This window comes from Anser anser (assembly GCF_964211835.1).
Source record: "Anser anser genome assembly, chromosome: 18".
NCBI lineage: Eukaryota > Metazoa > Chordata > Aves > Anseriformes > Anatidae > Anser > Anser anser.
Window position 1 is genome coordinate 13,791,892 of NC_139739.1, and position 21,158 is coordinate 13,813,049.

At 54.0% G+C, this 21,158-nt stretch overlaps 1 protein-coding gene across 4 annotated transcripts; it reads left to right on the forward strand.

The window, feature by feature from the left end:
* The first annotated feature begins 6 nt into the window (after nucleotides 1-6).
* Nucleotides 7-21,020, forward strand: EWSR1 (EWS RNA binding protein 1). 4 transcript variants are annotated; one of them, XM_083804587.1, is made up of 17 exons: nucleotides 7-97; nucleotides 1,982-2,018; nucleotides 2,254-2,305; nucleotides 4,244-4,367; nucleotides 9,767-9,953; nucleotides 11,210-11,377; nucleotides 12,142-12,356; nucleotides 12,878-13,058; nucleotides 15,864-15,901; nucleotides 16,422-16,454; nucleotides 17,341-17,459; nucleotides 18,084-18,213; nucleotides 18,628-18,750; nucleotides 18,836-19,013; nucleotides 19,419-19,588; nucleotides 20,156-20,423; nucleotides 20,615-21,020. In XM_083804587.1, the coding sequence occupies exons 1-17, from the start codon at nucleotides 85-87 to the stop codon at nucleotides 20,652-20,654; spliced, it is 2,076 nt and encodes a 691-aa protein (XP_083660713.1). In that variant the 5' UTR covers nucleotides 7-84; the 3' UTR covers nucleotides 20,655-21,020. The 4 variants fall into 4 exon arrangements, with proteins under 4 accessions (XP_083660713.1, XP_083660715.1, XP_083660714.1 ...); XM_083804589.1 differs by having other exon boundaries at nucleotides 19,419-19,516; XM_083804588.1 differs by having other exon boundaries at nucleotides 15,867-15,901.
* Nucleotides 21,021-21,158: the final 138 nt, after the last annotated feature.

Here is a 21,158-nt window from a genome sequence, read left to right on the forward strand (position 1 = left end):
GGCGGGCAGGGCGGCGCATGCGCAGCGCGGGGGCGGCGGCGGCGGCGGCCGGACGTTGGGAGCGCGGAGGAGGAAGGCGACAAAATGGCGTCCACGGGTGAGGGCGGCCCGGCCGCGGCGGGGCGGCTCGCGGCGGGACGGGAGCGGCCGGGACGGGGCTGGCGGGCCCCGGGAGGGCTCCTCGGTGTCCTGGGAGAGGAGCCGGAGCCGGGCGAGCAGCGAAAATGGGGGGAAATGGGGGAAAACGGGGGGAAAAGCGGCTGCTGCTGGGAGCGGCTGCGGGGTGTGGGGGCTCGGGGGGGGTCAAATAACGGCGTGTGGGGGGCGGGGGGGAATAAACGTTACCTGGGGGGCTGCTCCCGGCTGCGGGGGCCTGGAGGGGCCGGCGAGGGGATGGGCGAGGGCCCCGGGTGGGCCTCAGGGCCCCGGCTGGCTGGGGAAGGGCCGGGCCCTGGGCTCTTTATAATGCTACCCCTTTATAACGTTACCTCTTTATAATATTACACGTTTATAATATTACCACGTTAGGGGCGCAGCAGCGGTGCCGAAGCGGTTCGATGCGGGGCGGCCCCGGTTTGTGGGTGCCCGGGGTCGGGGCTCGGTGTGGTTGTGGCGCGTGTGAGCGGGGCGCGGTGGCTGGGAAGGGGAGGCAGGTCTCAGGGAGCCCGCCCCGACGCCTTCCCGGGGTGTTCGAGGCCGTTCCCGCTCCCTGGTGCGAGGTCGGGACCGATTTCCGTCTGTCAGCCATCCCTGCCAGGCACAGCATCTCCTCGTGCATCACCCTGAGCTCCGCCGTCCGTGCAGGGAAGGGGGAGCAGCCCGCCCCGTAAGCTCGTGTATAGAGGTTGGGATTGCCCACGGGCAGATCCGTGGCCTCCAGAGCTTCTGGTGGGTGCAAACGGCATTTCCAAAATGATCCTGGAGCCCCAGCACCTCGGTGGCGAGCAGAGGGATAAAAGTTATGCCCCAGGGGTGGCTGAGGGCTTCAGGCAAGTTCTGCAAATTCATAAAACTCACTTTCTTAATAGAGGTCAGCTTACTCCAAGGTGCAATCGCAGCAGAAACACCAGAACCTTTGTCTGTAAGGGTCTAGGTAGAGCTCTGCTCCCGTTCAGTCTCTGGTTGTGGCTCAGTCAGGTGCTGTGGCCCCTGCAGCAAATGGGAGCGAACTCTGAGCCCGTTCCTGATCTCCGTCCTCGGGACCTTTCAGGTCCTGGGAGAGCTGGAGAAGCGCCATGGCTGGAAAGGTTCGGTCCGAGCCATGGGTTTGCTAAGGTTTGGATGGGAACTGGAAACCCTGGGTGACTTGGAGGGAAAACGTGCATGTAGGAGCTGTAATCATTTTAAATATAGCCTTGTAATTGTCGTGTGGATACGTTTTCCATCCCTAGCAGCCAGCCAGTCCAGCACAGGCTTTTTCTGCTTGGGTTTTGGGGATTTCATTTCTTTAAACCAGAGTATTGGCACGGGCCAGGATTTTGGGGAAGGAATCGCTGCCAGCTGCCTGTTTCGAGCCCTGATAGGGAAAAGTGTTAGAACTTTCCAGCGATTTGTTTGTGTCCTTGAAAGTTAAATAGAACGAGCGAAGCGTTGTCATTCCTACGGACCCAGAGCTTGCAACCTGGCCCTTTGAAACCAGGGGTTTTGTAAGTGTCAGCCCCAGTGTTTCTTTTGTTCCTAAACAAAACACCCCGCTGCCAGTCCCCTTGGGTGTTAGCCAAGGTGGCAGTTAAATTAAAGTAGGGTCATTTGAGATCAAAGTTGTGGCTGCAAGCAGCAGGAACCATAAAGGGAAGAGGGGTTTTGTTTCCTTTAAAAAGGCTGAGAAAGTGCATTTACCTTACTCTTTTGAAACTGGATTTCCAGCGGTTTATAGCGGTCCTTTGGAGTCGCGGGAGGAAATTCCAGCTGCTGCGTTCTTACACTGTTAATTTTGTTAAGCCTTTGTTAACCTTTTTTTTTTCTCCTTTTTCTCTTGCAGATTATAGTACCTATAGCCAAGCTGCAGCTCAGCAGGGGTAAGTCGCGTCGTGCTCTTATCCCACGTCGCAAAAAGGTGTAACGTGTGTGCGCAATAACTGCGGCGTAGCCTTAGCTCGCGTGTGTTCGCACATGCCAAGGTTCTCCCTTTTGTCTTGCCTCAGTGCTTCATCAGCAGCCGCTTGGATATGTAAAAGTCGTCTCGTGATGCATGTGTCGCGCGAGTCAGGGGTACGGGGGCGCATTATAAATCTCTTCAAATTCCTTTCGCAGCTACAGCGCGTACGCACCTCAGCCAGCTCAAGGATACGCACAGACCACCCAGGTAACGCACGGGGGGGGTTGGAAGCAATCGCGTGCCTCCCCGTAAACTACCCGGCGCTCTGCCGGCCCCGAAAAGCAACGTCAAAATCTGTCGCTGGAAGTTGTCTTGTAGCTTCCCCCACAGCCTGTGCTGCTTGCTTCGAGTGAGAACCGCCTCGACAGCAGGGAGCTTCCGCTTTCCCCTTCCTTGGCAATAGATGGGCTTGGAGGTCTCTTCCAACCTTAACGATTCTCTGCTGCTGTATCCAAACCTGTTGCTGGGAGGACTGTAAAAGCCTGATTCCTGGTGTGCGTTTGACACGGGCGTGTCAGTGGGTGTTTAGTTGGTGGTGTAGGAGAGAGAGACTGATAAAAAGAGGAGAGATGGGGAAATTGATGTTTGTGAAACAGCAGCAGTTGCAGAAATTAGAAGGAGAGGATAGATTTTCATGCAGGTATTGTAGCAAAAACTTACTATTGTCAGTTGGCTAGACTGCAAACTGATGGTGATCTTTAAGAGATGAATTGAATGATGCTTTTTTAATCCTCAGAATCCAAGCCACTAAAACCACAGCTGTATAAGCTCTACAAGTGTGTTTTCAGAGTAGTCTGGGTTAACTTTTCCCCAGTATCTCCAGAGAGCACTTTCTGAAAGAAAAACCCTGCCACTCAAAAAAAAAAACCACATCTGTACTCTAGAGTCAAAACCAACCGCTGTGCCATGTTGGAGCGTTACCGAGCAGCTTTAAACGGGTTAACTCCAGCGGTGGCGGCAGCTGGGCTGTGTTGCTGCTGCCCACAGCAGCCGGCTTGCAGCATGCTGGTGCTGCAAAACCTTTGCAAAAACCTTTGGTGCTGCGATACCTTTGCGAAAACATTGCCTTTACAGGGGGAGCACGGGCTTTTGTGTTGGCCAAAGGGAAAATACCGATACCTTGTATTGTGAATAAATATATCGAGAGAGAACAATGCGAGAGCTGCTGCCAGAAGCACGGGTTACACGGAAGGTGTAAGCAGACTGGCAAATGTAAGAAGAGGAGGCTTCGAGGTCCTTCAGTGCGCACTCAGCTGTAGGCAGCTAGCCATGGGGGGCTCGCGGGGTTTCCTGCCTCTTGGTGGGGTGAGCTTCCACAGGTGCTGGAAAACCCGGGCTGGTCAGAGTTTTTTCTCCTTGTTGAGGTCTGTGGCTTGGTTAGGATCTGTGCCGCTCGTGAGCCAGGGAGAGGGGCTCACAGGTAATGCAGGTTTAGGTCCCAAAAATCATTTAATTGCCAACCTCCCCCAGAAACCGGCGAATACCTCTGAAAATCCGGACGTTAAGGCTTGTATTTGTGCTGCTTCATGAGCTGTCACCGCAGCTTCACCCAAAATGCAGCGGCTGACCACGCAGAGCTGTTAGAAGCTGCCCGGTGCCTGAGGTCTGGGCTGCCTGGGCCGTGGCACAGGGCTGAGGGCTGCTGGCAAAACGGCAGCACCGGCAGCTCTGCGCTCAGCCAGTCACTCTGATCGGGCCGCCATGGCTGAAGGGCTGCTTTGAGTGCTCTCCTCGGGACCGAGCGAGGCAGCAGCAGTCCTTTAGTCTGGGCTTGAGCCCGAACTTTGGGTAGGTGCAGGTTAGCCCTCGGGAGGTCCCTGTGAACGTTCCTCTGTGCCTGGGCGATCACAAGGAGCTGGGTGCTCTCCTGCTCTGCTTCACGTAGAGCAAAAGGGTGTCGTGAATACGCAGGAGGCTACCCCTCCGGTCCTGGCATGGAAAAGCTGCGTTTGTAGCTTCGTTGCAGATCTGCACTGAAACTTGCAGTAGCGCCCAGTCTTTCAGAGTAGCCTTGGCTTGACTCAGATTGCTTTCAGTAGACCAGGTAACGCAGGGCCCCCGGTCTGTGTACAGCCCGTGCGTGTCCGTGCAACGCGTGCGAGTGGCTTCTGTCCGCGAATTAAATTCGTATCGTCTTTGGAGCAGACGTACGGGCAGCAGAGCTACGGAACGTACGGACAGCCCGCTGACACCAGCTACACGCAGCCGCAGACGACCGCGACGTACGGGCAGACCGCGTACGCTACGTCCTACGGGCAGCCCCCCACCGGTAAGAGCCGCTGCGCCCGCGGGGCCTCGCTCGGGCTGGGGAAGGAGCTGGGCTCCAGTCCGTGCTGGGGAGCTCCGGCCCAAACCCTGCTGAATTTCTGCGGGCAGCTGCCACGCGGAAAGGACGTGCTGTCTGCAGAGCCTTCCTCGAGGGAAGAGAGGTTTAAAAGGTGTGGGTGGGCCGAGTGCCCCAAGTAAGGGAGCGTACACGTTTAATTTTTTCAGGGAACCTTTGGGGTGCTGGTTCGTGCCGTGGAGCTCGGCATGGCTGCAGAATGTGCTGTGCTTAACAGGAGCGCAGCAAACACGAGCCGCACAGCAGCGCTCCTCGGGAGCACACGCTCTGGCTGCTCCTGAGCCCACGCAGGGAATCGGTGTCCCGAGCGCTCCCTGAAAACCAAACCCGGAAAGTGCTGCGTGCCTATTCTGATAGCGTGCCCTCTGCTTCTTGGCTTGTGCTTCCCACAGTAGAAGGGACCAGTACAGGTTTGACTCCTGCTCACCCTTGCGTGCAAAATGGCTCATCCTGTCCAAGCTTGCCGTGTTAACCCCCTAGGTGTCACTTCTAGCACCAAAACCACCCGGCATCACAGCGCACACGAGGACAGTAAGGGTTTGCTAGGATGCAGTGCTCTTTGCAGTCTCCATGTCTCTGTAACGGGTGGCTCTGAAAGGCCCGAGGGGTGTACTTTGCTTAGGAAGTTCTGTCCACACCACAGACAGCCACGCCAAGATGTTTCAGGTGAACACAACCCCGTTTTCTTACCCTTCCCTGAAGGGTGAACAGCGTGGTTAGACGTGTCCAGGTGCCCTGACCACCATCTCTGCACGTTCCACATTACGTCTCTGGGTTTCTAGTGCAGACTCACGCTCCCCGTGCTCTTAAATGCTCCGGACACGATTTCAACGTGTGCTCTTTGACCTGGAGTTCTGTACATGCGAGCGTCTTGATGTATGAAAGAAAACTATTGAGACCTCATTTAATTCTGGTATATTTGGACTGAATATTCAGGAGACTTCGCAGAAGAAAAGAGTTTTTCCTCTGAGCGGTGCCTTGGGTGCCCTTTTCTGCAGATTCGTCCTTGGCTATGGGAGGGCTTGCAAATGGCTGTTGGAGTGGGAGCTTTCTTCAGCATTTCCCAAAGCGTGGGGATGCTTGAACAGGCAGGTGATGTTCCTGGGGGGCACCTGGCCACAGAAACCACTGGGGAGCCTCGCAAGGAAGAGGCAGAGAGAAAATAGTATCCCGTAGAGTCGATGTGTTTGACGTCTTTACGTGGATGAGGAAAATCTCTGCCCGGCAGGTAGCACGTGTCCTGCAGGATGAGGAGCAGTGCCCTCTAGCCAGTGTCACTGCTGGTTATTTGCGGGTTTTCTCCTCGCCTTTAACGGTCCGTGGATGTAAACGGGCAGGAGCATTGACATGGGGACTCCTCAGATTTTTCTTGGAAATGTTGGAGTCCCTTCGTCCTTAGGGCTAACTCCGCCCCTGGAAGGGTCACAGGAAGCTGAGCTGGTTGTGTTTGTGCTTGTTCCTCAAGAGCATGTTTGCTGGAGTAATAATAATACCAGGCATCTTTTCTGCATGGCTTCTTGTGTAGGCAAAACGCTGCTTTTTTTTTTGTCATCCAAAAGAAAAGAAAGCTGAGGAAGTGGCCCAACGAAAGGTTACACCAGGCCTTCAGGTGCGATTTGCCTCAACCCGTGCAGCACGCCTGTGGCAGAGCTGGTGGTGTTACTCTCGAGGCAGAGTGCCAGGTTGTATTTATTCTTCCTATGCCTGCCTCTCCTTCAGGAGCTGGAGCTGGTCCTTCAGGAGCTGGAGCTGGGCAAACGAGGCTGATGGTGCTTACAGCCTGTCACTGCCTCTGCCGAGTGCTCCTTCTGGCTTTTTGTACCACGCAGAGCCCGTGGTGTTGCCTGGGGCATATATCTTCGTGTCCTGAGAGACTTGCAAGTTTCGCAGTTGAATTCCGGTTTCTTTTTCCTTGGCATCGCCTTTTTGTAGCAGACGAATTACCGCGATTCTGCACTAACTTAAAAGCCAAGCGACTTTTTTTGTCTCGGTGTATTTTTTTTGCAAGATGCCATTGTTGCCAGGGAAATTCAGATCCCGCGCAGATGTGCCCTCTAGGGACTGCGCCTCAGGCTGGGGCTGTTCTAAGGTGCCTGGGGACATCTCGGTTGGAGCAGCCTGCCTCCAGCCTCCTCACCTACCTCCTCACCCCCGTGGCTGCAGGAGAAGGTGACTTGGAGGCCTCTGGTCCAGCCCCCGGGGACGGGAGCCCGTGGGCTCCTCCGCAGCTCTGCTGGCAACAAGTGGATTAGGGGATTAATCAGCACCATCGTGCCTGCGGTCATGGTTTGCTCTTTAATCACTGCAGGATATAAGCCTGAATTACAAGAGTAAATAAACAGCTGCAGCTGGTATGGTTATTGGCTTTCTAACAACGTTGTTGGGGCCAAATGCATCATTTCAAATCTCTGAGCGTGAATCTGCTCGAAGTAGTTAAGCGGGAACTACTCGCTAACGATAACCAGCTCCCACTTCTCTTTCTACCTGCGAAATTTAAGGCTGGATGTATAAAGAGTTCCTCGTGTATTCGATGTTGGGAAGTAGGCACGCCCGTAGCTATGTCGGCTGCCCCAGTAACCTGTGATTACCTACCAAAATAAAGCAGGGAGAGGGCAGCTCCTGCTTCCCCTTCTCTGGAGCCTTGCTGGGAGGAGCGTGCGCCCAGCAGGAGCCAGCTTGCTTTGGGCTCGTGGACCCGTGGGGAGCTTCCGATGCTGCTCGAATCAGGGAGAAGCCTCTGAAGGCTGCTGCTGGCTGACACGAAGCCTGCTTGTTTCAGAATAAACTTCTTTGACCACAGTTCTTAGCTGATGCTCTCTGAGGACCAAATCCTGCGAGCTTCCCCACTGTGTGAAGGTTTCCTGGACTTCAATGAGGGTTTTGCTCGCAGGCGTGAGTGCTTGGAGAGAAAACTGAGCCACGTAACTGGGCTTCTTAAAGCAGGTTGTCAAAGTTCTTCTGTTCCCCTTTTCTCGCAGTATTTGTTCTGCAGATCCGCCACTTGTCTCATTAACTGCCGAGGGGAGGAGAGAGAAGCGATGCTGTGTAAACGTCCCCCTCAAAAATGCAGCTCTTGAGGGTTTTCTGAGTCTTTAAACTGAAGCTGCTGAAACGAAATCGTGGACCAGCGGGATGTTAAATCACTGCTTGTTCTTTTTTTGGCGCAGACGCTTCCCACTGAGCGCACTCGCTCAGGCGAAATGCTCCATCTAGAGCCGAAGCTTTAAAGCTCGGGATGTTTTTCCCCCCGTTCAGTCCACTGACCGTGCAGGGCCAGGTACCAGCAAGCCCACTCGATGCGGGAGGCCAGCGCTGCCCGACCCACGAGGCTCCCGGTTTGGGAAGAAGACGGCTCTGGCCCTGGGACCGCTGCTCCCCAGGGCACGGCTGGGCCCAGGGGCTGCGGTTTCAGCAGCACGCACGTCACACTGCCCTTACGCAAGCAGCAGGTTTTTTTAATAAGCGCTCAGGCTTCAGCCAGTTAAAGTAAGAATTCCTTCAGCTTCTGGTGTTGGCGCTCTGGCGAAACGCTGTGGGGGCTCACACTGAGGCGTTTGGGCTGTTTAAATTCTTCTGAGGCACCAAAACCCGTTCAGGATCGTTTCACTCGCCCTTCTCAGTAACGCTCGGAGCAGAACTTGGCTTTCCAGTGAACCTCTCGGCACCAAGGAGCAGCTGAATGACCAGGAAGAGCGATGTGCTGGCGGTTCCTGCCGCTATCTCCTGGTGGGAGGGGAGCTTGCTCGCCTGCCATAGTGTTTCCAGCCAGCTTTAGTGTTTCCAGCTTGGCAGGAGCATGTGGTGGAAGCCAGCCCGCGGCGTTCAGGAGGAGGGCAGCAGCGTGATAAGCCTGCGAGTGCAGGAGGCATCGGGCTTGTGGGAGCGGGCAAGGGCTTTCGGGCCGGCTGTTGCAGGTGGAAAAAGGGGAAAGGCTTCTGCCCGCTCGGAGCCCCTTCGTGTCAGCATCCTGGGACTAACTGGAGAGCCCGAGAGTAACGGGCAGGATGGGAGGCTGCAGCTTGTTTTTCAGGTCTGCTTGCAGACTTCTCACTTCTCCTTTCGCTTCTCTTGCCCTGTACTTGCTGGCTCGAGAGGCCTGGTTTTGTAGCAAAGCACAGCGAGGCTGGAAGTGCCGCTGGGCTTCGGGAGGGTGCGCTGGACGAGGGGAAGGAGCTGCAGCCATACGCTGTGCTCTGCTGGAAGTGCTTTCATCTGGGAAAGGAGGGAGTCGCAATAAAGAGCCGGGCGCAATTTGCCTGAAATGCTTTGTAATTAGAAGAGTATGTCACAAGTGTCCCACGTTTAATCAAAACATTAAGTGGTGGAGAAGCCGTTACCTTAATTGATGCAATTAAGATCACCTCAGTCAGACTGAGGCCAGTTGGCTGCTTTTTGGCAATCGTTTTATGTTTTTAGTAAGCGAGCTTTTGCTAACAAAATCTGTAATTGGTGGTTCTCCGGGTAAATCTTTTTTTTCATAATTTGGAAACGTGCTTGCGAGGTTCTTAACAATGAAAAAGCCACCGTGGCAGTACCTGGTTTATGGTTCTTTGTTGACAGGCCAAGTGGTCAGCTGCATTACCTAGCGACAGCTGCTGGTAAGGCTAATCTAAACAGAGCTGCTTTGGGGGCTTGGATATTCTCGTAAAATTGTGCAGAAATAAATTTGTGTGAGCCCTGAGCTTTTTATCTAAAGCGAGCTGAAATTCTGAGAGGAACAAAGGTACATAAAACATCAAAAACGAGGCACGTCAGGCAGCTTCTGACCTTTCCCTTAAGTTAAGGGAAATGTAACGTGCTCTCCCTTAGTTCCTAGGATTGCTGATTTAGCCTAATACTGCCTAAATGGCTCAGAAAAACTTCTCGTGTCAGCCTTGTGCCACTTGGTGCTTCTGTTTCTCCAAAAAGCTGCCAGGACGGGACCGTACTCCTCCAGTCAATTGGATTTCTTTTCCTCAAGCTGAGAGGAGCTTTGTCTGGCCTCTCGTGTTGAGAAGCCACTGCGTGCCTCGGCTTGTCCTGCCCAGGCTTTGCTGTGTTAGGTTAGCTGCAAGCAAACATCCTTGGATGCTGATCGAGGGGCGGCTTCCAGAAAGCTCCTCCGGGCGTGCTTTGGGGCTGGAGGGGGCAGAGCTGAGGGAGGTTGGGGTTTCCCAGGCCGGGGCTCTCTCGGAGGGAGGCGAAGGGGTGCCGTGGGTCGGTCCGCGGCGGCACAGCCGGTGCCGTTTCCGGGGTCTGGCACACCGCAAGCGAGAGTGAAATAGTCAGAAAGGTCCCGAAGCGAGGTCTCTGCGCTGATCTGACCAGGCTGTCCTCTGTTGTAGGTTACACGACCCCGACCGCCCCCCCGGCCTATAGCCAGCCCGTCCAGGGGTACGGCACAGCCGCCTACGATACCAGCACCGCTACGGTTACCACCACCCAGGCTTCCTACGCAGCTCCGTCCGCTTACGGCACCCAGCCTGCCTACCCTGCCTACGGGCAGCAGCCAGCAGCGTCCGCTCCCGCAAGGTAACGGGGATTCCTGTCGTCCTCCTCCGCTCTGCTGGTGGGGAGAGCCCCCAGGACGCTGCCTGCTGAGCTGGGGCCCGCTGGCTTTGCTTCCACCTTTTCTCTGCCTGTTGCGCTCCAGCTTTGCTTTTGCCGCAGCTGATCCCACCGCCTTCCCAGAGCCGGGGGAAGCAGTGTAGGTAGCTTCTGCTCTGGCACAGTGAGTCAGCGCCGTTACTGGGAGATGGGGGGAGCAACCAGGCAGCAAAAATGGGCTCTTGACTCATGATCTAGACCAGAAAATGGATGAGTCTGATGTGATCTTGAGTCATAGGGTTGCTAGGATGATGTTATGCCCTCCGATTTCTTGAGTGGGCGCACACGCTGAAGACAATTTCCTTTTTAAATCTCTTGTGTCTGGACGCTGTCGATAGCATGTTCAGCCTAATTGTTCGCTCAGGATGTGAAAGGTTTAGAATACAGAATGGAAACTTACTTAGTAATGAGCAAAAACGGCTTTATGCGTTTGCCTGATGTTTGCTGTAACTGTTCCTGTAAGGAAAGCCAGAGCTTGACAGCCCTGTCTGTATCGATCAGATTACATTCAAGTATGAATCCTGATGCCATTTTAAGTAATTTTACCCAGCTTGTAGTTCAGCTCTTCTTAGCTCTGATAAACGCTTTGATATTCTAAGCAGCGTGGGACAATTGTGAAGGAAGGGGACATGCAAATTGCATGCAAAGGGCTATCTTTATTTTCAGGCCTTGAGAGTTAATAATAAACATCCTTTCCCTTTCATCAGATAACGTATACGGGGCAATATCTGCCTGCAGTGGATTCTCCAAACAGTAGTGCCTTTAACTGGCAGCATTTCTGTCTCCTTTTGAGCTGATCATTTACGAGCGTTGTGCAAAAACGGCTGGAGCAGAGGGGCGATGCTGCTGACCGGCTTTCCTGGCCCGTTTGCGTCCTCCACTCCTCCCAAAGCCAAAGCCTAAGCCCCTCGCTGTAGGTTTCATGATGCAGCTGGTAAACAGATGCTGTAGTGCTCTTTTATGCTCTCAGCTCAGGATGTTGCCCGGGCCTTTCCTGGTGGGAGGGGAGCGTGCAAATATCCAGTCGGCAGCTGGTAAAACGTTTAGGGCTCGACGCGCCTCTCCTAGCCGGCACTGATGTGGTGCCAGCTTGTAACGCCTCCCGAAGAAAGTGTTCTGTGGTGGGATCCGAGGTGGGGGTTTGTACCAGGCTCCCCTTATTGTTCGCTGTTGCTTTTCAGACCCCAGGATGGCAGCAAACCAGCAGAGACCAGCCAGCCGCAGTCGAGTACGACAGGCTACAGCCAGCCCAGCCTAGGCTACGGACAGAGCAACTACAGCTACCCTCAGGTGCCTGCCAGCTACCCGATGCAGCCAGTCACTGCTCCTCCCTCCTATCCTCCTACCAGGTAATTCTTTCAGAAAGCGAAGCCCCGTGCGGCTAGCCTGGGAACTTGGGGGTTAACTTGGGCAAAAGGATTTTCTTTTTTTCCTCAAGGGATTTTAAATGAACAAGCGTAGAAAGAGGTTTGGTGTCCTGGAAGGAGGGAAGTGTGTTTCTGGTTGGGTGGTACTTGTCCAAGGGAAGATGAGGCTGGAATCGAGCACATAAACATCTCTGCCTGCACACCTGAAGTGGCAAGCCAAAACAGTGAAAAATGTTTTTTAAGAAATTCCCGAGCTGTAGAGTATGAAAGTGACCTTTTGCTGCCTCCTTACACGTGATTTTGAGAAGGAGCTCACCTCTTTCCCTCAGCTGTCTTTGATGTTTTGATGCTGACTGCTAGAGCGTATGTTTTGAAGTGTTCAAAGCCTGAAGTGCGCGAGGGGAAAAGTTTCACTATTCATCATCTGAAAGTATTTGAGTACTGAAGCAGAAGGGGAGGCTGTTAGCTGTCTTGCCGCTGACTTCTGCCCTTGCACTTCAGCCTCTTTCCAGAGGTAAACTGTGAACGGTCACGTTGGTTTTGTTTGTAGCAGTCTACCAGGTTTATTTTTCCTCCTGCCATCAGACCAGACTCCGTAGGATGACTTCACCTTTTTAAGTGGTTTGTGATGGTGCATATGGCTTATAATTGCCTTACTGCCTAGCGTGAGCCAATTCTGCAGCCTAATGCACACGTGTCAGTGGACTGGCTTATCTTCCCGTCTTCTTAATGCTTTTGTCTTCCAGCTACTCCTCTACGCAGCCAAGCAGTTACGATCAGAGCACTTACTCCCAGCAGAGCACCTACGGGCAACAGAGCACCTACGGCCAGCAGACTAGCTATGGCCAGCAGAGCAGCTACGGGCAGCAGCCGCCCCCAACGAGTTACCCGCCCCAGACTGGATCCTACAGCCAGGCCCCAAGCCAGTACAGCCAGCAGAGCAGCAGTTACGGCCAGCAGAGTGAGTGTGCTTAGCAGAGCTGCGGGATTGTTGAGGAAAGGGTCGGTCTCCGTCGCCCTTGCAGGGTGAGCTGTCTCAGAGGGAGGCTTTGCCTAGCTTTATTTGGGTCTGAAGGATCTGAGCGTGCGGCTGTGTTGAAGGGGGAGCATACTGTAGCTGGTTTTTGCCCTCGCTCACTGACAGACAGCTCGCCTAGCTCATTAGACAATTACGATGCTCCCCTCGGTGTGGGAAAGGTGGGCAGATGGTTGAAAAACACAGCAACGAGAAATACCACTGGGGCTGGGCTGGGCAAGGCTCGGTACAAACAACCCGGTGACCGTTCTGCAGAGGGCAGACCGGTAGGGCCTGCCTCAAAACCCGATTCCCCGAGTGGCATGTCTCTCCCGAAGTGCTGTAGCAAACCGCTTTCATGCAATGCTGTCTGTTCTGGTGCTGAAGGTAGGGAGGAAGGCTTTAAAAGGGGACAGGACCCGCTCTTGTCTGCAGCTCTCTGATGTTTTTGTCACAAACTTCCTCAGGCTCGTTCCGTCAGGACCATCCTAGCAGCATGAACGTGTACGGACAGGAATCCGGAGGCTTTTCAGGCCCAGGAGAGAACCGGAATATGAGCGGCCCTGATAACCGGGGCAGGGGAAGAGGGGGATATGATCGTGGAGGCATGAGCAGAGGTGGGCGGGGAGGAGGACGCGGTGGAATGGGGTAAGAGCAAATCTTTTCTCCTTTTATCTAATTCTGTTTCACCCATAGGATTTGAAATGGAAAGAAGGGACTGAAAGGTTGACATTCCCAGCTGTACTTCCATGGAGAGCATCTCTCTAGCAGCATTGCTTCTATTCCATGGAAATATTATCTGAGGGGAAATAGGAGCAGGATGTATGTTTTTTTCTGTCCTGCAGCTGGTTGGGCTCGGGGGAACTAGGGGTATTGCTAAACCTGGAACTTTCAGCTCCCTTCGTGGTCATGCAGAGGTGAAATCCTCTGTGGGGTTTAACAGTAACTTTGGGTTGAACACACACAAACCTCCCGCCAGGTCCAGGAGTCAATTCCTGTGCCTCACTCACTAGTGGGGCTCTTGAGAGTTTTCAGGTATGTACAAGGCAGAAGCCTCGTGGCAGCCTCTTTGCCTTAGCGGTAGCGTGCCGAGCTACGTCTGTACGTGTATGTGTGGGGCTGATTGCTGCTGTTGAAGCCGCGACTCCGAGTGGCCAGAACGCTTGGAGCTTGGCTGGAGCGTGAAGAAAGGCCCCGAGACCTTATAAAGCTCTGGCTTGACTTCCAGGACCGCTCCCTGTTGGAGCTTTCAGGTGGTCTAAATCAGTTTGGCCATTTTAACTGATGGCAAAACCTGGTTTGGTAAACCTGTGTCTGCAGGTCAGCAGTTCGTCTCCCTGTCTGTGCTGTTTGTTTGGATAAAGGCGAGGAAGGAGGACTGGTCCCAGAGGCGAGGAAGAGAAGGAAGATGTAGCTTTGTGTGTGTTCCATCCCTTCGCACCTTAGTTCAGAGCTATGCAGAGTGTCCGTAGATGCTCACTGGAAATGTGGCACGGGATGCAAAGCGCTGGCCCTCGCATTTGGCAGGGCAGGTGGAACTGCAGCTCCTCGCTGGTAGGCAACCTCTTGAGCTGTTTGAGTGCCTGGTGGCAACCAGAGCTCGGCAAGCTACAGTCCCACTCTGCATAGCTCTGTCGAAATGAATTGAAGTGGCATGAAATCTTTATCGGAGAAATGCAACCACCAATACGTGGAAACAGAAGAAAAAGCCTTGCTCGTGTTGGGACACATCTGGCTTGAATTGGCTCGAGTGGAAGCGAGTTCCACGGTTCTGCATAAAGATTTCACCCATGATGTATTTATTTCTCTAATGGTTTAAAGTAGATGTAGACACTTGAAATGTCTGTCATCACATCTTAAAATTTCTAGCCCCTCTGGAGTTTCTCATGCCAAAGACGTATCATTTATCTCTAATTTCACGCCGTAATCCCAGCGTAAATTACGTATTTAGCGATTTCCACCTGACTAGACCATAAAAGAGGGCCCCCTGCTTTATGGACGTAGACTTTCTGCTGTCCATGGAAAAGGTGGCCTTCCTATGAGCACCAAGGGGCAGGTAGGGGAACTCGGCCCTTCTTATTATGCTGTGGTGATGGATTTCAGTGTCTCCAGCAGGTAAGGAGCTCGATGTTATTAACGTGCCCTTTTTCATTGACTCGATTATTTTATATTTTCATTGGCTGTTAAACATGGAAACTTTTTAACATGCTTTGTCGCATTTATATGCTACAGGTTACAAAGTGAGAGCCTTGTATACACTTCAATACTTAAAAAGTACCCGTACTCAGTACTCAGCCGGCAGCATAATGAAAAGTGGGACTAGACACGGTGTCCATATGGAGAGGAAAAATATACATAGAATATTTTTAACCAAATGTATTCACTGTATAAATGGAATCCTTCTGTAACTTTGGTAACTGAATACTTGTTGTTTGGTAATAAAACCAGAGGAGGTATACTACTTTAGAATTGTGTAACATTAAAAAAAAAGTGTAAACATATATGTTTAAAAAGAGAGACATTACGTAAATGGTGTGTACTTTAACAAAAGGAGGCAAAGCTGCATGCAACAGCTTGAAACTGTGTATTGACAACTTCTTTTTTTCCAGTATTAGAGGTGCAATACTTGCTAGAAAATAGTGGTGCTCTCCCTCCTCTGCTCATCTCCTTCAAAACAGCTCTTGTCTTTCCAAAAAGAGAAAGAAATGACAAAATCCTTTTCAGGTGGCGTTTTCCTAATTAACCAGCACTTGAAAGCAGTCCTAAAGCGAAAGCTTCAGCCAAAGCTTTCGATGAAAGCTGCGGCCGTGAGTTTGCATTGGCGCATGCCAAAATCTTCGGTCCCGGTCTGTGTCCACAAAGCTGCACCCCAGGCCTTCGAGCCCTCGCTGTATTCTGTAAGTTCTCCTTCCACAGAGACTTGTTAAATTCAGTAGCGACCTGAATGTATGGCTTTATACCGAGGTTTTAGCGGAAATGTCATCTGAACTGTGTTGTAGGTATCGCGTATGGTTGTCTCCTACCTTTTAACTGTTAATGTCAGGGACCCGCGGGCTCGTGCTGCGAGAGGCTGAGGGTGCACCTTTATGTACACACAGAGGGGAGGGAGTTGACCAGCGAACGCCCCGGTGATTTCTTTGGAATAAAAGCACAATTTGTAACGCCCGAAAACATTTTTTGCCAAGTATTGCACTGATAATACCGCTACAAGTAAATGGAAGGGTACCGACAGCAAAGTGGTGTCTAAAACCAGACAAGCGAGGTTGTGTATGTAAAGGAAATTTGAGCAAGCTGCCCTGAAGAAAGGCATAGTGACAAGATGAGAGAGAGAGAGACAGATGCATTGTTTGGAGATGTTTAGCCAGTGCCCTTCTTCCCAGTGAGCCGCAGAGGCTCAGAGCGGTACTGGCTTTGTAAAGGGAAAGGCCTTCATTTCTTCGTTTATCCCCCCAGCAGCGCTGGAGAGCGAGGTGGCTTCAATAAGCCTGGTGGTAAGTTTTTGAGCATTACAATGGATAGTGTTAAAAAAAAAAAAAATTGCAGTCAGTTTTTAGAAAAAGTGTAATTTTTATTAGTTTAAGTGGTTAAAATGACATATGCAACAAGACTGTAATGGGTACTGCCGGCAATGCCTAGGGGTATGCGGTTACAGGACACAGGGTAACTTGGAAGAATTGAGAAACCACTTCTGTAATTTGGGGAAAATAAATGGTTTGGATTTGATAAATTTTTTTAAAAGTAACTTTTTTATTAATGAACTTAAAACCGATTGGCCTGGTAAAGCATTTTAAAAAAAGCGTAATAGTGGTTAATGGTTTGAAAGGCTGCTAAAACTAGCGAACTGATCACCAAGTAAAGGTGCATTGCTGACGTTTTTGCAATGCAGGTCAATTTGAGTTTAACCAACGCCATCGAATGGTGGTTATAAGTAGATAGCATTGTGTGTGTCGGTCCTTCAGCCTGCAAGGCGTGCACTAACACAGCTTCTTATGATTCTCTCCCGACTGGCAGGACACATGGAAGAAGGACCGGACCTTGACTTAGGTAATTGCAAATAACTTCTCGCAATCCCTCCCAGGCTCGCGAAATTGCAATTTCTGTGCTCGTCCTCTGCTCGGGACGGGGGCTGTAGCCGTGGAAGACGTTACCCCGTGTCTCACCCTTCTGTACAAGGAGTACGAGGATGCTCTGCCACTTGCAGTCTCTTTGTGGCCGGTTCATTCATTCCTTTATTCCTGACTCATCAGAGCACGGACTGGTGGGAAACCACAGGTGTTTGTGAGAGGCTTACGCTTCTCCGTGGGAACCAGGGGCTCTTCGAGGAGCTGCCCTGTAGCTGCTCTGTGCAGCAGAAAGCACGATTCAGTCTGGGGCTTGCAGGTGCTTGTCCAGTAGTCCCCTTCCCCCTTTTGCCACCCCAGCCTGCAGCCCTGTAGCTCTTTCCTTCCTCCTGCACAGGCGCGTGGCAGTTTGGTGTCAGCCTGCCAGGACCAGCGCCTTCCTCTGACCGCTGAGAAAAGCGGGGATTAGCGCAGCAAGGAGCGGGGCGAGCATCCCTGTGCAGGAGCCCGAAGGATGCAAAGGCGTGTTGTGCCTTTGGGTCTTCCTCGTGCCTCCTCTCAGAGGTCTCCCGTTACACCCAAGTGGCCGAACCATGCCCTTTGCTTGGCGCTGGGAGGGTCTGGGTGTCTGTCTGTCCCTCTGCAGGGAGCAGGGGAGGCAGCCGGCGCCTTCAGAGCGGAGCTGCCTCCCTGCCCTTAGCAGCTGGTGCGGGGTCACTGCTCTCAGTGCCTGCGTTCCCACATCCTTTGGTAAATGCGCCCATTGAAAGAGGAGCCGCAGCTGGCCGAGGGGCTGACGTGACACAAGGGCTCCGTGCCGCCGAACCGCTGCCGCTCCTCGCCCAGTGACACTGTGAATTGTCTCCTAGGCCCACCTATGGACCCAGATGAGGACTCAGACAACAGCTCGGTGTATGTGCAGGGACTCAATGATAATGTGACCCTGGAGGATCTGGCAGACTTCTTCAAACAGTGCGGGGTTGTCAAGGTGAGAGGAACCCGTGTGCGTGGGTCAGCACCCGCCTGCCTCCAGCGGGCAGAGCACAGGGAAGGGGACTGGGCTTGCCCGGCGCGTCGCTGGTCCCCGACGGCCCTTTCCCAGCAGCTGGGCAGGGCCGCTTGGGCAATAAGCTCACCGCAGCCTGGGGCTGCCGTGTAGCTCCAGCTTTCCCAAAGAACCTCTGCAGGATTTGTCCCTCAGCATCTCCATTAGGCGTGTGTGGAAGCAGCAGTGCTTACAGTCCTGGAGGAAGGAAGCGTGTCTCTGTGGATCTGCTGGTGGGATGTGTGACAGCTTGAGGGATCGGGGCGGTGGAGAGAGCGGAGGAGGATGTGGAGAGGCTGCAGCTCAGTTCTTGCACCGGCAGGTGCTTGTAGGAGAGGCTGTTGGGCCAGGCAGTGCTGTTTGGGGCCAGTTCCTCATTTGTTTGCTTATCTGGGGAGTAGCTGTCACACGTAGTAAGCCAGAGGGCCCTTTCTTCTGCCGTGGAGTTGCCAAAGTGAGGCTCACCTCGGAAGCCTGTTGTCTCAAATGGAAGCGGAACAGAGAAGAGAATCCCCCCTCAGCATGCAGGGCTGTGTGACTTGCCATGACATTTTGGTGTCCTGCTAGATGAACAAGAGGACCGGGCAGCCGATGATACACCTCTACATTGACAAAGAAACCGGCAAGCCAAAAGGAGATGCCACGGTATCTTACGATGACCCATCTACTGCCAAAACAGCTGTCGAATGGTTTGATGGTGAGCATGTGGGCTGTGTTTTGTGATGGATTTGCTTCATGACTTAAATTTGTGTCTGGCAGAAGTCAGCAGTTCTGTCCTCCGCATGGAGGCCGGTAGAGATTTAAGGCTAGCTCCAGACAGTCAAGCTCTTGCCTAAAAAGTTCCTAGTTTTAACTGAAACAGGTAAGCCTGGTACTTGGGTTGTGCTTGTCCCCAGTCACCCAGGCCTCTGTCACCTGCTGGGTTCTGCAGCTGAGTTTCTCTTAGCCCCACGGGTGGAGTTTTGCCCTCCTGCTATCTTTGATGGGCGATGTTTTCCGTGCGGTCAGGGACTGCGTGTGTGCCGCAGCAAGATGTGGGTGATACCAGGGTCTGGTGAAGAGTGGAACCCCCTGGCTCACAGTGAGGCTCTTGCCCTTGTGTTCCTCCTAGGGAAGGATTTCCAGGGGAGCAAGCTGAAGGTTACCCTCACGCGGAAGAAGGGCCCCATGAACAGCATGAGGGGCGGGATGCCGCCACGTGAGCAGCGGGGAATGCCTCCCCCTCTCCGCGGAGGTAACATCCGGCTCCCCCGGGCCCCAGAGGGGCCGCGTCCTCCAGCCGTGGCTCGTTTCTGGCCCTAACACAGCCTTCCTTGCAGGTCCGGGGGGGCCTGGCGGCCCGGGGGGGCCCGGCGGCCCGAGCGGCCCCATGGGCCGGATGGGAGGCAGAGGTGGAGACAGGGGCGGCTTCTCCTCCCGAGGACCGCGGGGATCCAGGGGGAACCCCTCCGGCGGGAGCGTCCAGCACCGAGCCGGCGACTGGCAGTGCCCCAACCCGTGAGTACCCCGCCGCGGGCCCCGCGTGAAACCCCCTCCCCGGGCAGGTACCCGCAGCGTGCCGCGTGTCACCGCAGGCACACGAGGGCCTGGCACCTGCGGAACCGCCCTGGGGCGGGGAGAGAGCCTCAGTCTGTTAACTCAGAGCGCCGCAGGGGACCTTTGCTTTGAGGTGCTGGCCAAGACAAATAGGTCCTTCTCAAAATAACTTGCTGGGCCTTCAAGAAGTTCCTTCCACCGTGCTGCGGGCTTGCTCCGGGACTTGCTCCAGGTCCTGCTGACCAGCTTTTGTGTTTCCTGTGCCCGGACATTGTGTTGCTAGTGGCCACGCAACGCTTCTGAGCATTACCTAACCAGGAACGTGTTCCCGGTCTTTGCTGACTGTTTGTTTGTTTTTTAACCTAGGGGATGTGGAAACCAGAACTTTGCCTGGAGAACAGAGTGCAATCAGTGCAAGGCTCCTAAACCGGAAGGGTTTCTGCCACCCCCGTTTCCCCCTCCAGGTACATGCGTGATAGAGTTCACGGCTGGGCTGGGCTGGTGGCACCGAGGTTTCCAGGACCGCCGTGAGGGCAGTAAGCTGCCCCAGGCACAGTTTTGGGGATGTTTAGGGAGTGGCTGCTCCCGGCCCCGAGAGCTGCTGGGGAATCATCCCTCTTCTGAGCTGTGAGGCAGAGGCTGGGACTGCTCTGACCTCAGCCTTTCCCACGCTTTCCTGAGCTGCCAAGTCTCTTCCTTGGGGCTGTCGCTGGCACTTCAGTTCCCTGCAGCACCGCTTTGACCTCATTACTCCCGGGCAGTGCCCTCTTAACGAGCCTCCTGGCTCTCGAGGAGACTTCCTTGCCACAAACCATCAGCCACTTGGGTCCCCCCCCAGCCCGGCCAGCACCTTGCTCCGTTTGGTTCTGCAGCCCGGGTGTAACAACCACCGTGTGTGCGGGCAGGACAGCACGCACCTCCTGTCCGCAGCCTCGTTTGCCCTCGGGCCCCACCAGCTCCTGCTCCTCGCCCCGTTTCAGCGCCAGCTGCATGTGCCCCGGGACATCCCTGGCCGGGGAGGGGACGGGTTGGAAAGCCTGGAGCGGTGTCTGGCCTCGGCAGGCTCTGGCTCCGGTTGCTCCGAGCTTTTTCCTTTCCTCCAGGAGGAGACCGTGGCAGAGGCGGCCCCGGGGGGATGCGAGGCGGAAGAGGAGGGGGCCTCATGGACCGCGGGGGACCCGGTGGCATGTTCAGAGGTGGCCGCGGCGGAGACAGAGGCGGATTCAGAGGAGGCCGGGGCATGGACCGAGGTGGCTACGGAGGAGGGGGACGGCGAGGAGGAGGACCTGGAGGCCCGCCTGGACCGCTTATGGACCAGATGGGAGGCGGAGGCAGAGGCGGAAGGCGTGGAGGACCAGGAAAGATGGACAAGTACGTAGGGGAGCGGGCTGGGGGCCATGAGGGCTCTGCTCTGCGAAGAGCAGGGTGGGAGGGAGGTGCTGGGTCATGGGGAAAGTCACGGGGAGACCCCAAACTCTGGAAATCGACACGGGGTGGTTCTGGAGCCCCCGGCTGGGAGGGGCGCCCCGCTGCCACGACTGACCCAGCCTCTCTGCTTGCAGGGGTGAGCACCGCCAGGAGCGCAGAGACCGGCCCTACTAGAGGCAGACCCCGCAGAGCTGCATTTACTACCAGATTTATTTTTTAAACCAGAAAATGTTTTAAATTTATAATTCCATATTTATAATGTTGGCCACAACATTATGATTATTCCTTGTCTGTACTTTAGTATTTTTCACCGTTTGTGGAGAAACATTAAAACCAAGTTCAACGGTAGCGTGCCGAGTTATTTTTTCCCTCCCCCCTTTTAAAAATGGTTGTTTAACTCAGACTAAACCGATGCGAACCCTTTGTTGTGAGCATGCTCGTATCATCGTGTGCCACCCCCCGGAGGTGGCGACTAACTGTAACGATGTTAATGGTTGTGATGTTTTTTTAAAAATAAAATTCCCGATGTTTATAAACGTACCACTTCTGGCCTCTCTTGAGCACGTCCCCCTGGAGCACCGGCCCTGCGAGCGAGCTGGGACCAGCAGTGGGCTCCATCCTGCAGGTGAGAGCTGCTGCCTGGAGGAGCACGCTGAGGGAGCTGCAGCCCCTGTCGGC

What these genes read in the sequence shown, in the direction of transcription:
- EWSR1 (XM_083804587.1), top strand. An exon ending in GCAGCGTCCGCTCCCGCAAG is followed by an intron (nt 9,954 to 11,209) that starts GTAACGGGGATT and finishes GTTGCTTTTCAG; the next exon opens with ACCCCAGGATGGCAGCAAAC. An exon ending in TGGCTTCAATAAGCCTGGTG is followed by an intron (nt 15,902 to 16,421) that starts GTAAGTTTTTGA and finishes CCCGACTGGCAG; the next exon opens with GACACATGGAAGAAGGACCG.